This window comes from Thamnophis sirtalis, unplaced genomic scaffold (assembly GCF_051295495.1).
Source record: "Thamnophis sirtalis isolate CommonGarterSnake01/CBP01778 unplaced genomic scaffold, rThaSir2_p1.2 scaffold_15, whole genome shotgun sequence".
Lineage (NCBI taxonomy): Eukaryota > Metazoa > Chordata > Lepidosauria > Squamata > Natricidae > Thamnophis > Thamnophis sirtalis.
The window spans coordinates 17,843,034-17,860,653 of NW_028261395.1; the positions used below are offsets into that span (position 1 = coordinate 17,843,034).

At 39.3% G+C, this 17,620-nt stretch overlaps 1 protein-coding gene across 2 annotated transcripts; it reads right to left on the reverse strand.

Annotated features, from left to right (window-relative positions):
• Positions 1 to 300: 300 nt before the first annotated feature.
• LOC106537501 (pulmonary surfactant-associated protein A) lies at positions 301 to 13,647 on the reverse strand. Of its 2 annotated transcripts, none has more exons than XM_087702085.1 (6): positions 13,480 to 13,647; positions 11,652 to 11,747; positions 10,947 to 11,036; positions 9,466 to 9,555; positions 5,252 to 5,329; positions 301 to 788 (listed from the first exon to the last, which is right to left on the reverse strand). In XM_087702085.1, the coding sequence occupies exons 2-6, from the start codon at positions 11,734 to 11,736 to the stop codon at positions 412 to 414; spliced, it is 720 nt and encodes a 239-aa protein (XP_087558211.1). In that variant the 5' UTR covers positions 11,737 to 11,747; positions 13,480 to 13,647; the 3' UTR covers positions 301 to 411. The 2 variants fall into 2 exon arrangements, with proteins under 2 accessions (XP_087558211.1, XP_087558212.1); XM_087702086.1 differs by lacking the exon at positions 13,480 to 13,647 and adding an exon at positions 12,045 to 12,084.
• Between the last annotated feature and the right edge of the window lie 3,973 nt (positions 13,648 to 17,620).

Genomic DNA, 17,620 nt, shown 5'->3' on the forward strand with positions numbered 1-17,620 from the left:
ATTTCTCCTTATTTTTGGTTCAGTGTTTTAGTGTTCACTGTTTTTAGAATAGTGTAATTTTAATTTTGCTAACAATTTGAATGTAGGCCCCTCTTGATCTTGAGGCCCGAGGCTGAAGCCTAGTTAGCCTATAGGAAAATCCAGCACTGCGGATGGCATGTCTATTTCTTCTTTAATTTATTTTCATGATCTTTATGACACTTAACCCGTATCCTAGAGATACCTTTTCTGTTTGTGAACATGCAAATCCTTTCAGAACAGGCGTGTCTTTTGAGCCCAGGAGATGAAATGAAAGCAAAAGAAATGCCAAGGATTTTTATTGATTTTTTTTTTGCGGGGGGGGGGGGTTTGACAGAAGAATCACATTGAGTTATCTTTTAAGGAACATTCAATGGTTGCCTTGGATTGGGCTTAAAATTCACAGACCACAAGGCGGTAATTGTTGCACATTTTGTCATTCCAAGTGCCATCGCTGTAAATTTCCACGCATTTTTCAGTTCCTTGACCTGAAGGTTCATTCTTGTACCAGTTGGTAAAATTCAAAGGATCCCCATTCCAGAAATTGAATTTCCCTGGCTCATTGCTCTCAATAACACCCAGATAGGCATAACTGTTATAATATTGCACAATCTTCTGAATAGCTTTGTTCTCATTTAGGTTCCTTGGTGCTGCAATGGAGCCATGGGCTTCTTGGCAAGTCACTTTTGTTTTCTCATATACAGATGCCTTCCCATTTGAGGTGAACAGCTTATTTCCAGCAATTGCCATCTTTCCATCCAAGGTCAAAGCTGTCAAGAAATTTGGAAGCCTTGGTTAGATCATCCAGATGGCCTCAATCCTGCCAGCCTTTTGTAAAATAAAAATAAAAAGTGAAGACCCATGGAGTCCTTGATGCTTCCTGAGTTTGGTGGTTGACTTGCAGACTTTTATTCAACCATCGCAAGCATCTACAAGCCAATGACCAAGTTCAGAGAACATCAAGGACTCCACAGTAAGAGAGCAAGTGGAGATACCAGAAGTGACATTAGAAGGAAAGATACAACAAGAAGAAACTGAAATAAAAGAAAAAGAGAGAAGGGAAAGAGAAGGAGCAAAACAGAAAGAGAGAGAAATAAGATCAATTAGGACAACTAAACCTATCCACAAGTCAACAATAAAAGAAGAAAGAAATAAAATTACTATCAACTAACATACACGGACTGAACTCACCAATGAATTGGAAAAGAACTTTCAATAAATTAGAAAAATCAAATCTAATTTGGGCATTAAAAAAGAACATAGTAAGCTACTAGAGTACCCCAAAATTGTGAAATTATACTGCTCATTAGCAAAAGCAAAAGAAAAAAAGGGGGGTGGCTCTATATATTAAGGAAACAATAAAGGCAAGACAAATTTTTGCAGATGAAGAAGAGATAATATTGATGTTGGAGGTAACAATAAATCAAAAGCAGATACTGCTGATAGGGATATATGCGCCCAACAATAGATGAGTTTTATGGAAAACTCCACAAGAAAATTGTAGAATTGGAATATGAAAATGTCTGTATGGTTGGAGACTTTAATGCAACTGTAGATACAGAAATTGATTATACAAACAGTAAAATAGGTAAAAAAGCCAGGAAAACACTCCAAAAGTTTTTTTTTTAATGATGGAAGAAATAGGAATGCAAGATGTATGGAGAGAAATTCACCCTGAGAAAAATCAATATTTGTTCTATTCAAATAGGCACAAATCTTGGTCTAGAATTGATATGGTATGGATGACAACAAAATTGAAAGCATGTATACAAGAGATAGAAATAGAATCTAATGTTTCGGCAGATCACAATCCTATGAAAGTTGTATGGAAAGGGCAAAAAAGAAAATGTAGATGGACGTTGAATCAAGCAATACTGCAAGAAAAAGAATTTATACAAAAGATGGAAAAATGGTCTTTTTCTTCAAAGAAAATAGAAAGAAAGAGATTTCCTTACAAATTGTATGGGACACTGTTAAAGCATACACATGCGGCCTAGCTATAACATATATGGGGGAAAAAAGAAGAAAAAGAAACAAAACAAGACTTTGTTAGAAGAAGAATGCAAAAGATTGGCATTAGACCAACAGTGAGAACTACAAAAAAAGGAGCTGAAAAATCAAATAGATATAATAAAACATAAAATGAATGTATTGACACATAAAATTAAAAGTGCAAAACAAAACATTTTTGAAAATGCTAACAAGCCTGGAAGATGCTTGGCATACAAGTTAAAAAAAGAAAAGGGGAAAAATCTGATACATTGTCTAATTGATAAGAAAGGGACTCTTCATTATCAGAATGAGAAGAAAAAGGCTATTATAAAAGAGTACTATGAGAAACTATATGACAAGGAGGAAATCTTGGAAAACAAAATACAACAATACTTGGAACAATCTGAACTTCCTAAGATACCAGATACTGTTAAGGACATGTTGAATGAATGGATAACTATAATGGAAGTCACAGAGGTGATCGAGAGGCAAAAAAAATAACAAAACACCAGGGCCAGATGGGCCCATCTAGAATAGAAGATATGACAGAACATTTTTATATCAAAAAAGGTACCAGACAGGGATGTTCACTGTCTCCATTGCTATTCATATTGACTTTGGAAAGGTTATCGAGGAACATTCGACAAGATGAAGAAATAAAAGGAATGGAAATAAAAAAGAGAAATATAAATTACAGGCATGATGATTTGATCTTCATACTAGAAAACCCCCTGGAAACCTGACTGAAGCTAATTAGAAAAATAGAAGAATATGAGGAAGTAGCAGGATTGAAAATAAACAGGGATAAGACAAAGATCTTAGTTAAGAATTTTATAGATGCACAAAAAAGGACCCCACAGTTTCACCTGGAACGGCATAGACACCAATTCCATACACAGTAATTCTAAAGTTCAACAGACTATTGAACATTCAGAATTATGATCGACTCTCAAAAAGCTACTTATGACCCCATTTCAAAATTATGATGGCTGCAGCAGACCTGCTGTCGTTCCCCCTTATTTATTATTTTATTTATTTATTTTATTTATAAAATTTATATGCCGCCCAATCCCGAAGGACTCCGGGCGGCTTACAAAAAAAAAAAAAAGACACATAACAAACATCTTATGGTTGCTGCAAAGTCCTCCTGCTCTCCCCTCCCCGTTTTCATTTAATTGGGGAGAGCAAGCATGGTGTGTGTGAGGGGGTTATTAGTGTTACATTTCACCTAACAACTAATTCGACTTGCGACTATAATGAGCAGGCTCCATTATGGTCATATCTTGGGAACCACCTGAATTCTCTTCTATCGACCCATTTTTTTCCTCCATGCAACAATGTGTTTTTTATTTCTGACTATTTTGTTGTTTTTCAGTTAAGCTGGTCAACAAGCATTTTTTAAACTTATGTATAGCCTCCCTTTATTATTTTTACAAATAACTCAAGGTGGTGAATATATCCAACACACCTTCTTCCTCCTAGTTTCCCTACAGCAACAACAGCCCTGAGAAATGAGTTGGGCTGAAAGTGAGGGACTGGCCCGAAATCACCCAGCTGGCTTTCATTCCTAAGGGGGGGACTAGAACTCACCGTCTCCTGCTTTGTAGTAGAATAAATGGATGGCAAGTGGTTGACTACACAAATGGAATGAACGAATGAGTGAATGAATGATTGAACAAATGTTAAGTAAAATAATTTCCTTGTTTCTCTTTTTTCTATCACAGAGCTTGTAGAGTTCATATTCACTTTTCTGAATGATAGAGAATCACAAGTCTCATTGAACTGAATTGTTTATGAGCTCTCACTGCTGATAAGCCTACTTTAGCAACCACAGTTTGGACTGGCAATTTGGTTGTTAAGCATGGTGGTTGCTAAGTGGAACACAGTTATGCTCATGATTTGACTTCAGCTTTACTTTATGGACTTACAAAGGTCATAAATGTGAAGATTGGTTGCGAAATTACTTTTTCATCACTGATGTAATGGTAAACAGTCAGCAAATGAGACCTACCTGTACTTTAGTTCTGGGTAAACCCTGATCCATCGAGAACATCAGTTCAAAGATAAATAGGTTTACAGAATTGACTTTATATAGTTTGATTGTTAAGTGGCAATCTGGTTGTACATGAGTGGAACTAAGAGGCTTCCCATGTATTTTCTCTTTTTGTTCGAAAGTGGCAATAAATTTCCTAAACTGCTTTTTTTATGATCCCATTAAGGTAAAAAAAACAAAAAACAAAGCAGGATCTGGACTGCACCATGGCAATATGCTGATGAAAGCTACTATCCTATCTATTAAAAATGGTATCTATTGCTTCAAGGAAGAGATGGGATGTTTGGATTAGAAGACCTCCAAGCCTTAGTAAGACCACATCTAGAGTACTGCATCCAGTTTTGGTCAGCACACTATAAAAAAGATGTTGAGACTCTAGAAAAAATGCAAAGAGCAACCAAGGTGATTAGGGGACTAAAACATATGAAGAAAAGTTACAGGAACTGGACCTGGCTAGTCTGGGGAAGAGAAGGACCAGGGCAGACATGATAGCAGTGTTCCAGTATTTGAGGGGCTGCCACACAGAGGTCAAGCTATTTTCCAAAGCACCTGAAGGCCAGACAAGGAATAATGGATGGAAACTGATCAAGGAGAGATTCAATCTGGAAATAAGGAGGAATTTTCTGACAATGGGAACAATCAACCAGTGGAACAGCTTGCTTTTGGAAGTTGTGGGAGCTTCATCCCTGGAGACTTTCAAGAAGAGATTGGACTGTCATTTGTCAGAAATGATGTAGAATCTCCTGTTGGGGTGGGGGTTGGACTACAACGTCCCTTCCAACTCTGTTAATCTATTAAGGTCTCTTCCAGAATCTCTCCTGAGCATTAGCACCTTGCCATGTATTCAATGTAAAAACAACAGCTTGGTAATTGAGAAGAAGAAAGTCTCTTGACCTCTGACAGACAAGGTAGATAGCACACAGTATTAAAAATAGAGGGCTAGGATATCCTATTCTTTATCAGTTGGTAAAATTCAAAGAATCCCCATTCTAGAAATGGGATTTCCTTGGATCATCACTATCAATAATACCCAAATAGGCGTAACTATTCACAGTCCTAATATTGCACAGTTTTCTGAATAGCTTGTTCTCGTTCAGGTTTCTTGGTGACACAAATGGAATAAGAATGAAAAACTACTCACCCACTTTTAATCTGAAAAAGAGAAAGGGAAGCCATTAAAAAAAATACCTCTTTCCATTCTGGCAATTCTGTGTTGAAGTTCTTTGATGTCGTTTTGTAGCTTAGGATCCTTGCTGGCAGGCACACCTGCAAATGAAAAATAATAGAAATTCATTGTCAAGTGAAGTTATTATTATTGTTACGTGACTATCTGATTCTGTGAAATTAATTGGGATAACACTTTTCTTTAACGATGCATTAGAATACAAACCGGCAATAGTCTGATAGATTAAAAAAACAGAATGATTAATTGATTGATTTGTAAGCCTAGAGTATTTCTTCAGTCATTCAACTGAAACAAATGGATTTTGTTTTTGTGTCTTTCTTACACTGAAAACTTGCACGAATCCAACGTTACATTTATTATTCAGCTTTTTGAAATTAGAGATTCTGGTCATCCACGAAAATAATAAGAGGTTCTTGCAAGCCCTTTAATAAGGACCAAGTCCTTTAATTTTGGAAAGCCAGGAGTAGCAACATGTGTGCATGTGTGTGTGAGAGAGAGGGGTCTTCAGGTTATTGTTGACACCTCCGTCCATAATAAATACAAAATTTAATGGCAAGATTTTGGGAAGGGGTTTGCCCTTTTCTCATTCCAAGGGCTGAGTGAAAGAGATTAGCTCCAAGATCACCCAGCTGGTTTTGTGCCTGAAGAACTAGAATTCAGAGTCACCTGGTTTTTAGCCCCATGCCTTAACCACTACACCAGACTGACTCTTTGCAACAATATAGGGGGAAAAAACATTTTGGGAAAATAACACCTCCTCTCAGACTCTAGATTAGGAGTGTCCAAATTTGGGAACTTTAAGACTTGTGGACTTCAACTCCCAGAATTCCCCAGCCAGCTAGAATTCCCCATGCTGGCTGGGGAATTCTGGGAGTTGAAGTCCACAAGTCTTAAAGTTCCCAAGTGTGGACACCACTGATTTAGATATTGTTAATTCTATTCTATTCTATTCTAGAATGTTTAGGCTAACAAACTTCAGTTGCCAATTGCTTTATGAAGGAAAAGTAACTGAGGGGGGAGAGAAAATCAAGCTGATATGATTCTACATTGAATGGTGTTTGCCTTAACAACCTCATTCTACCTGCTAAACACTTCAGATATCTACCCCGGCTTATATTTCCACCAGCCTAGGAATTGTCCCTCCTGCTTCTAAAAACATTATGTCTCTTTGCAATTATGGAACTTGAAGCCAAAAGCACCAGGCTGAGAAGGTGAAGAGAGGATTGTGGAGCAGAACCAATAACTATCTTTCGATTGTAGAAGGCAACCATCTCTGTGAAGTCAAGTGCTCTCATAAACTAAGTTCCAATTATGAGAGTTATTGTAAAATGACTCTCATAATTGAGTCTCTGCTTCAAAGTGAATCATTTCAGAGAGTTTGTCTCATCCATATTTATTTTGTAAAAGGTGTTCAGATTGATTCTCTTCCCTCCTGCTTCCAAGAGCTTGACTGCCAAGTTAATGTGATATCCAGTTGCCTAGGCAGCACAACACAAGGAAACACAACACAAGGAAAGCTCAATCTCCTTTTCGTTTAAGAAAATACCTAGAACGGGGGTGTCCAAACTTGGGAACTTTAAGACTTGTGGACTTCAACCACAAGCCACATGGCTGGCTGGGGAATTCTGAGAGTTGAAGTCCACAAGTCTTAAAGTTCCCAAGCTTGGACACTCCTGACCTAGAAGATGATTGAGTGAGTGGTACTAATTATCGTCTGGATGAAAGCAGTTTAGAAAAATAAGGGGCACATCTAAAGCAGGGGTGAAATTCCACCACCTTGGCCTGGCTCGAGCGAGGCGGTAGTGACGATTTGGATTGGTTCACCAAGCTGGTAAAAATTGCCCCTGGTTGGCCCTGCCCCTGTCCGCCCGACACTTCCCTGCCTTCGCAAGGTGGCCACAGGAAGGCAGTGTGGAAGGTAGGCGAGCAAGCCAACTTGCTCTTTGGGCCCATCCCCATCTACTCCCCATTACTGCTGCCCACCTTTCCAATTCTGCCATGGGGGGGAGGGGTTAGGTTTCTATGTAGGCCTGGGGGGGAGGGGTGTTGCAGGAGGGAGCTCCGAAGGAGAAAAGGCACAAAGAGACCACGATGCTCGGAGGCACTTCAGGGCGAAGCCGATACAGCAGGACTTGAGAAGCAAAGTCCTTGGGTGAGAAGCAAAACTTTGTAAAGGAAAAAAAAATAAACCAAGAAAGTCCAGCTGCCTTTTGGAAAGGCACCTTTGAGAGAGTCAAAATGACTAGTGGTTAGAGCCCTCGGTTAGAAACCAGGAGATCCTGAGTTCCAGTCCTGACCTAGGCACAAAATCAGCCAAGAGACGTGGTGCCATTCCCCCCCTCTTATCCTCTGGAAGAAGACAAGGACCAACTGTCTCTAAAAAAAAATCTTTCCAAGAAAACTGCAAGGACTTGTCAAGAATTATTTGATGGCACACAAAGACAATCCAGGTTTGTGTGCAAGAGGAGCCTGCAGAGCCCCTTTCTCACCATCGTCTCCTCCCCTTCGTTTTCCTCCTCTCTCTCTCTCTCTGCAGGATCCTCGGGGCAGGGGCTTTTGATGCCCACCCCTTTCCTTCCCCGCTGTTTTTTGGTCGTTAATAGCGAGTTCCGGAGCTGGCGGGAAGTGAGCGAATGAAGGGACCCGGAGAGCCTTTCACGAGAGACTCCTCTGCCGCCCGCTGGCCCCTTGGAGCAGCGCAAATACCACTTTCGCCCTTCTCTTTCTGGGCGCAGCGCTTCTGGTGGTTGGGCTGCTTCCCCGAAGCCGGCAGCTCAGCGACCAGCTGCTTTGCTTTTTCCCTCTTTTTGGGAGGCTTCGGCACCGCCACCGCCACCGGCACGGGGGAGGCAGGCAATCCAGGAGCCCCGTGCTGGTGCTTGTTCGGTGCAGCTGTAGGCACGCCAAGAGACAGTGGGACGAAGGGCTGGTGCAGTCATGGCAAAGCTTTTCGGCACCAAGTGTCCAAAATTGAAATGTGTGGGCATGTGTGCACGTGCTGGAGCACTGAAAACCTGAAGACCACCTGGCCAGAGCATGCATGCCTGTTTTTTTGGCCGTGTTTCTGGCCATTTTGGGGGCAGTTTTGGGACCATTTTCAGGCTGTTTTCGGGCCCCTTTTGGTCTGAAAAATGGCCTGAAAACAGCTGAAAAACAGCCCATCAAATGGCCTGGAAACAGCCAAAAAATGGCCAAAAATGACCATTTGGGGGGCGTTTCCTGGGCTGTTTTTTAGCCCATTTTTAGCCCATTTGTTCGGCTGATTTTAGCCCATTTTGGGTCATTTGCAGGCCATTTTCCAGCATTCTGGTGCCCTCAAAAACCAGCTGGCAGGCCAGAAACCAGAAGAAATCAGAAGAGCATTTGGCAACAGTGCGTGTGCCCACAGAGAGGGTTCTGTGTGCCACCTCTGGAACCCGTGCCATAGGTTCGCCATCACAAGGCTGGTGAATTGGGATTGCCTCCACCTTCTGCTGGTGTCACCACGCAAGCCTTCCATGAGGAAAAAGAGGGGAAAAGCAAAGTGGCTGGCAGCAGAGCCGCCAACTTTGGGAAGTGACCCAACAGGCAGAAGCACCCAGAAAGAGATGGCCGAAAGTCGTTCTGCGCTGAGGCAGAGGCATTCCGAGCCTTCAGCCTATCCCATGATTGCAACGCTGAAGGCTGGGAATGAAGCCATTTTCATGAAAGGCAGGGAAATGGGGAGGGGGATTTTTCTGCCTGTTATCCATTCCTGAAGCTGAGCACAGACTGAGGGAAGAATGCTAGGCAGGAGAATCCCCCTCCCCCATTTCCCTGCCATTTGTGACAAGGAGGGGCTGGGTGAGGCGCCCCGTCAAGTTGGCCACACCCACCATCACATGACAGCCCCCACCGAGCCACGACCACCGAGCTGGAGGGCAAATGCTCCAAGCCCCTTCAGAGGCACGGCTTGCTGGGGAATTCTAGAAGTTGAAGTCTACACGTCTTAAAGTTCCCAAGTTTGGACACCCCTGCATTAGAATGAGGCAGTCTTCCAAAATAGTGCACAAGTTTTTGAAGGCATCAGGAGCTTGTTCAGAACGTTTCATCAGGCAACGTAGGAATCGAAGAGAGGTTAAAAAGGGGAAAGGAAGACTTTCATAGTTTTTGTTTGGGATTCTGGATTGGGCAAATCATATCTGTTTAGGTCTGGGAGCCCCCAAAAAGTACATGCAAAAGATGACACTCTTATCACCTGGTGGACCAGCAGCTCCTCTGACACCTTGATTGCCCTTTGGTCCTTGAGGGCCAGGAGGACCATTTCTCCCAGGAGGTCCTTGGGGACCTGTTCAGAGGAAAACAAAGGTATAATTGTGTAACATTCTTGGGCAATAATTTCAAATTTTGGATACAGAGAGCACTGAGTTTTTGGTTGATCGGTTCATTATGTTGTAGAAACATAAATATATCTTTAATAACTCGAACTCTCAAAACCTGTGTACACAATATCTATAAACCTTTTTTCTTTCATTTTTTAATGTAAAACATTTCTACAGCTGTCCATCTTTTAACCAACTCTGGGCAGCTCCAAAATTAAAAAAAAAGCTACGTCTTCCTCAGTAATTTTGGAACTTGGAAGTCCACAGCAGCATGTTGAGAAGGTAAAGGCAGATTGTGGAGCAAAACCAATAACCATCTCTGGACTGCAGAAGGCAAACATCTCCATGAAGTCAAGAGATCTTCTAACTGATTTGAACTAACTCTCATAACTTAGTCTGAGTTCAAAGGGGTGGATCATTTCAAAGCACTTGTCTCACCCATCTTTATTCTGTTCCAAATGATTTTCACCCCTCCTGCTTCCAAGTGGTGGAGGCCTTGATTACCAAATTAAAATATCATGGATTTGGCCCGCCCCCACTTGCACTTACAGAAGGGACATGCTGCGGAACCGATTGGCCAAGGGATTTTGGCTGGCAGGATTGAGGAGAAGAGCCTTCTCTGCCATGGTGCTCTTTCTCTATAACATCATCACCCTCAAGAAGAGATCTGATCCACTCCTTGGGCCTTCCAAAAAGGCCTTAATATCTTGCTCTGGCAACTGGCCCTGGGAAGGGGGGGGGCAGATACAGCTCTGTCATCCTGGAAATAATTAGTACATTGGAAGATTCCACCTCTATTGTGTACCTGCTCCTCTATCTTAGCTATTTCTTTGTTAATCTTTATTATTCATTGTCTTACTATTTTAATCTTTTAGAATATCATTTTATCAGATTGAAAGCCATCCAGACAGTGAGATGGGCAGGAAATGAATTGAATAAATTGATAAATGAATGCCCAATTGCCTAGGCAACACAACAAAACACAAAGACAGCTTGGTCTCCTTTTCATTGAAGAAAATACCTAGAAGATAATTGCGTTAATGATGGCAATAATTATTGACTGGAAGAAACCAGTTTACAAAAATAGAGGCACTTCTAAATCCCCTTCAGTGGGAATGACCTCTATAAAGATGAAGCAGTCTTGCAAAATAGTGTGGAGGTGTTTGAAGGCCTCAGGAGGTTGTTCAGAACATTTCATCAGGCAACATCAAAACCAAAGAGATTTTTAAAAAGGAAAGAGGAGGATTCTTGTGTGTTTTGTTTGGAATTTTGAATTGGGCAAGGCTAGATGTTGGGACAAGGACATCTGCTCAGGTCTGGCAGCCCAAGGAAAGCCAAAAGGAAGATGCTCCATCACCTGGTGGACCAGCAGGTCCTTGGATGCCGGGATTGCCCTTTGCTCCTTGGGGGCCAGGAAGTCCAGTTCTTCCAGGAGGTCCTTGGGAACCTGTTCAAAGGAAAACATACACTCTTTAACATCCTTGGGCACCAATTTCAAATTTCAGATATAAAAAAGCATTGGCGTTTTAGGAGATCAGTTCATTGTTCTGTTGTAGAAACATAAATATATCCTGAACTTCAATAACCCAAACTCGCAAATTGGGGTACGCAATATCTATGATGCTCCTTTCCCTTTCCTTCCTTCCTTCTTTTCTTACTTTCTTTCTTTCAAATGTTTAAATTATTTCTGTAATATTCAGTGGAAAAAATCTATAAAAGTTCATGCCAGTATTGTCAAAATTGCACTTCTGTTGTTGGAGTTTAAAAATCGGAAGATCTTTCTTTCTGTCTTCTGTCCATCTGTCTGCCTATTTGTTGCCCATCTAGTAATGAAACAACTCTGGGCAGCAAATATTTGATAAATCAAGAAATAATCTTTCCATTTTTAATCTCGAATCTATGATTATAGATTTCCCCTGAAGAATTCCTCAGTAAAATGCAGACATGAGAAACCACACAGAATGTCCTGTTCATTAGCAACAGGATAATATCTGATTGTTTACAATTGTATTTTTGATCACTTAATCGTTACTGTTGAAGTTTTTGTTATTTCCAAGCTTACCTGGACAAGTTATCTGCGCATGAGCTTCTACCAGCAAAGCAGCTGTTATAGCAAGGATCTGAACCAGCTGGGAGGACAGCATCATTTTCCAATCAACTAAAATGAAGTACAATATTTTTAGCAGATATTTTCAACTTGCATGAAAATAATATTTTATTTCCAAAATGGCTCACGACAAATTGAAAAAAATAGGTTGAAGCAATTTACACATAGATGTAATGAGCAGTTTATTTAAATTAGGGAATGACATGATTATCAATAATATTGGTGTGGTGAATGGTGAAAGGCAAAAGGTAAAATATACACTGAGGAGGCAATTTTTTTAAAATATCAGCCAGAGTTGCAGCATTCCATCCTCCATACATCAAATAAGGTTTCTTTCATAATCCATACCTCAGTTTTTCACTTTTATGATGAAACAGCTACTTGTACTTCTGGGAACAATTTGATGCTGCAAAGAGTATTTATGGAAAGCATTAAGTGCATATTAACACCTAAATAGTCTTGGTTTTGGCTAGTGAAGATCCATAGCATTGCATTATGGAGCATCTCCATGTCTCAAAAAGTTATATCACTTCACTATAGGAAGATCAGATCTTCTTCGGGTTAAACATAACTCCTAGTGACTTCAAAAACACATTAATGTAGTCTCTTGGCAGAATCATAGAAGTGGATTCTCTTTGCCTTTTTAATTTTTGTTAATTAAATTTTTCTGGGTGGCCTAGTAATAGCCACATCAAAATTAGGATATCAAAATTAGCCACCCAGTTTATTTTCATATCTTAAGTTCCACCAGTTTGAACTTATGTCCCACCACAATTGGAACAGGTCAAAGTATTAGTCCATTCTGCTGATTCGAGCAATATGTGAACATATCTGCTTTTTTTAAAGGTTTGTTGGAATTGGGAATACAGAATAAAAACTAATCAGAACTAATCATTAAAATGGAAAATGAGGAAAAAACCAGGGAAGAAGAAAAGAGCAAAACCAACAATGGAGAAATTGAAGAACAGAAACAAGGATTATAAAAAAGTAATTTCCAATTTTCTTTGATAGCAGCTATGTATAAATATAAGCTAACCTCTTACCCTATGGTTACAACAAAGGTTTTGCTTTTCCTATGGTCTATTACTTTTAGTCTAATCCTCAAAACTGTATATCATGACCATTTTTCTTTTATGTTTTCCACAAAAATCATTTATATGATTTTTGTGGGGAAAAAATCATATAAATCATTATTAAACTTAGATTATCTCTAATGAAAGCAGTCAATGTGGCCATCCCAGCATGCCTTCTTGATAGAGAACTTGCACTTTGTGTTCTATTTTACTGAATAATAGACAAAAATTTAATAATTGCAGTCTGGAGCAGTGAAGGAGACGCTTGGAAATAATTTTATTATCATTTGTTTGGAAAATACTTCATACTTACTTCCTTGTTAAACTAGAGGCATTTTATTAGCATTTCTTTATTCTACTGGTAGTTATTCTCAACAGCATTTTCTTTAAACTGATAAATTTAAAAGATGAAAATATCTAAATAACAACCCAGGGCTACCCTTCTTTATTCCAAAATTATATATTTAAATTACTTTAAAATTGCCCTTCTGTCCCTTTTCAATTTCAATTCCAATTAAGTCAGCATGGCAGGCTAAAAATTACATTGTGCGATGTGTTAATTTTATAATTGGCATGCATCTTTATGGAATTCCAAAACATACCATGGAATGCTATCGGTAACTACTCAAAATAAATAGTTCTGCTAAACTATTAGGGCCCTTTCACAACAAACTAGAGGTTGTAGCTTCAAATGAAGGATTTCAACTTACCCTCTCACTTCAGGACAAAATAATGAGGAATGGTGAAAAATTTCAATTTATAGTGCACATTTATACAATTGTTGTCTTTTCTTCATTCACTATCTGTCCCCTCTGTTTTATTTACATAGCTGTTCCATTACGGAAAAAGATTTATCAAAGGTAGAACAGGCATCTGTCAATACCGATTGTCTTTCAGAAATAAGATATTCACAGGATATAAAGAAAACCCCACCATGTTCTTGGACAATACAAGACCAATGGAGAGAAAAAATCTTTCTGCTGGAAATTGTTTGCACATATAAGGTTTCCATAGGACAATCTAATTCATTCATAAGGATATATGCCTTGTCATTTTTGATGCCTATCCAAACACACAGCTTCAAACTCCTCTCTAGAAATCTGACAAAAAATGCACATTCTTTGTGTACATTAACTGTCCACACAGTAACAGTATACACACAGAGAGATGGAACAAAAACACGATTAGAAATCTGACATGGTTGACTTAGAACATATATCATGAGGAGGATGTCCTGTTCTATACTGAAGGCATTAAAAAAAAAACAATCCATTGAAAGTTTCACCACAGAAACAAAGAATTACTACACAAGATTAGTTATGCAATCCTAGAATCCAACAGTTGGAAGGGTTCTGCAAGGTGACAAATAACTTTTGCTCAGGGTGTCAAAACAAAACACCCCAAACAGTTGCTTAGTTAGCCTCCACTCAAAAACTTCCACCAAAGGGGATTCTGTCCCCTTTGAGCCGAGGTGGCGCAGTGGTTAGGGTGCAGTATTGCAGGCCACTTCAGCTAACTGTTATCTGCAGTTCAGCGGTTCTAATCTCACCGGCTCAAGGTTGACTCAGCCTTCCATCCTTCCGAGGTGGGTGAAATGGGGACCCAGACTTTGGGGGCGATATGCTGACTCTGTAAACCGCTTAGAGAGGGCTGAAAGCTCTATGAAGCAGTATATAAGTCTAACTGCTATTGCTATTGCTATTGTCCTGATTGAAGCCATGATGATATACTGAATTTCATGAATCATTATGGAAAATAACACAGATTACTAACCAACAAATTGTACGGGCCTGGTGATTCATATAAAGACATTGTCACAACATGTGTGACATTATTCATCTTTTTGTTCCTGGGTATCACTGTCAAACTAATTCTTTCTGCTAGGATAGTTTTCATAAGATTCCAACAGAATTTCCTTTCCATATGGAATTTCCTTTCCATATGGTCTTTAGAAGTAAGCTCTGATCAATCAATTTCTGGACCAGAAACCTCTTTTGAAATCCACTTAAGAAATATCACATAACATTCATAATGCAGTTGCTCATAAACATCCATTTAGAAGAGATTACTTATCTCTTTCAGTGACATTTTTCATGTATAAATCCAGTGCCATTTGTATATTAAAATTATTTTTATTTTTTTAAAAAAATTCCATAAAATTAAATTTGAATACCAGTAGTATTCTCACCAAGTTTCCTTACCAAAACTGTTTTTTTATCCAAAAGGGGTTCCTTTTTTCAAGTACATAGTTGTAAACCTCTTTTATCCAAGGAGATAAATTTATGACTTGAAAAATAACATTATTTTGCAAAAGTCAGTAAAAACTTTGCTGAAATGAAGAGCAAATTTTTAAGGTATCCATAAGGTATTGTTATCTGTCATGATGATGAAAATCACTTCCTTTGGAAATAAAACACACTTTAATATTAGGTGAACTCAAACCTAATGTTGAATATGTTCATGAGAATTTCTGATCTATGAAAATTGAAGTATAATGGATGCATATAGGGAGGATTACAAGAAGGGTACCTAAGACTCTTCTCTTCTTCCCTCCACTCTCCTTGTTGAGACTTTGCACAAAGTGCAGAGAAGATCAACTAAGATTATTAAAAGCTTGGAGACTAAAACATATGAAGAACTGTTGCAGGGTTTGGGTTTGACTAGTCTAGAGAAAAGAAGGGGGGACTGATAGCAGTCTTCCAGTATTTGAAGGGCTACCACAAAGAAAAGGGGGTCAACTTATTTTCCAAAGCACCAGAAGGTAAGACAAGAAGCAATGGATGGAAACTAGCCAAGGAGACAAGCAACCTGGAATTGAGAAACTTCCTAACAGTGGCAAAATCAAGTGATTTTGCAACAGCTTCCCTCCAGAAGTTGTGGATGCTCCATCACTGGAGGTTTTTAAGAAGAGCAGGGAGGTTGACTAGAAGGTCCAAGGTCTCTTCCAACTTTATTCTATTCTAATTCCAATCAGTAAGATGCACTTTATTGCCATTCCAGCTTCTACCGTATCTGGGATGCAAAAAAATTAGATGACCACTAGATGTCAGCAGAGAATTGGAGTCCTTAACCTAATTGCTGACATTTTTAGATCACTTGATTTTGCCAGTCCAGATACAGAGATTTTAACTTTGAGTCATAGGTAAAAAAAAATGATTTCCAGGTACAATTCGGCAAATGGGTACCAATGGAAGTCCTTATGGATGTGATAAATGGAGTGGTTGTAGTTCTGTAGGAATCTCTTTATGTCACACCATCCTAATTTCAGAGGTCCTATGGAGCAGCAGCCTCTTTAGTTGATAGCTGTGTGTGCCCAAGGGAGCCTTCACAGCAGTTAAGAGCACAGTATGAAACGTCCATCTGGGAGAGAGAAAAATTAATTCCGGTATGTGAACAAATGATGATGATGAAGAAGAAGAGGAGGAGGAGGAGGAGGAAGAGGAGGAGGAGGAAGAAGAAGAAGAAGGAGAATGAGAAGGAGAAGAAGAAGAAGAAGAAGAAGAAGAAGAAGAAGAAGAAGAAGAAGAAGAAGAAGAAGAAGAAGAAGAAGAAGAAGAAGAAGAAGAAGAAGAAGCAGCAGCAGCAGCATGGTTGAGAGCAGCAGAAGAAATGGAAGCAACTATGAATAGATAAGGTCAGAGAAAGATTTCTGGATTTTTTTTTTTCATTGTCACTTATTTAAAAAACAAAAGCTATTTACACCAGCATCATCCAAAGTGGCCCCAACTTGGCTTCTAACACAGTTGAAACATATAGTTGAAACAATAGTTCAAAGATTGGAATCCTATTTGAAGTCCAATCAGTTATAGGACTTCAATCAGTGGAAAAGCTCTTATTAGAAGTGAATTCTTAGACCTTTTTGCCTTCAAACAGCTTTGTAAACAAAAGCTTGGACTCCCTGATGTGGAATTAAACCTTTTACAAATAACACTTTGCAATTTCTTTCTTTCACACAACACAATAGCTGGACAGCTCTCCAAACTCTTTAAATGCTTTAACCTCCTTGATGTTCATTGCCCTGGAAATGATTTCTCTGAAATATTGGGTGACTGTTTAAATATTACAGGAGCAACCAGTAATTAACTTTACAGTGTTAGTTTTGCTGTAAGATGTCCAGTCTGTGTATTTAAGAGTGTGCCCCTACCCTGTTTGTGTACTAATCGAGGTCTATTGAAGGGGTCATCAGAAAGTATCATTATAAATATATATATTTATTCATTTTCTTTTTATGGGACTCATTTTCTGTGATGCTTGATTCTGGTTCAAAAAGGATGTTTTTGTTATTTTACTTTGTTCTTGGTATCATTAAGAGATAGGACCAATAATGATTAAATTGCACTGAATCCATTCCTTCCAAAGGGTTATCAGAATTTTATAATTTTTTGCATAAGTAAAATCTTCCTTCCAGTTGAACTCCACTGATGTGATTGAATTCAATTTGGTAGTATCTCAACTCTTGGAGATGAACTCAGCTTGAGCTCAATACCTGGTCAGATTAATCTAGTTTTCCTGACAGCAATACTGAAATAGTTTTTCATTTCCTTTTTCCAGAATGTTTTGGATTTTTTAAAAAAGGAAATATATATGGCCACTCAACTCACCTTCAATAACTCTGGATGACTTACAAAGATTTTAAAAAATCTCATATAAAAAGCAATAACCTTGAACCCTTGGCGACAAAAATCAGTCAATCACTTGATGGGCTCCATACCAGTCTGGGTTCCGCAGGCAAGTTGCAAACCAGATCCTCAGGGCCCTGCAAAGAGTGTCAGTGAGGTGTGGAAAACGTACATTTGCATGGATGATGTTCCAGAAGGAGGGAGCCACAGGGACGTGCAGTCAGGGGAGGAA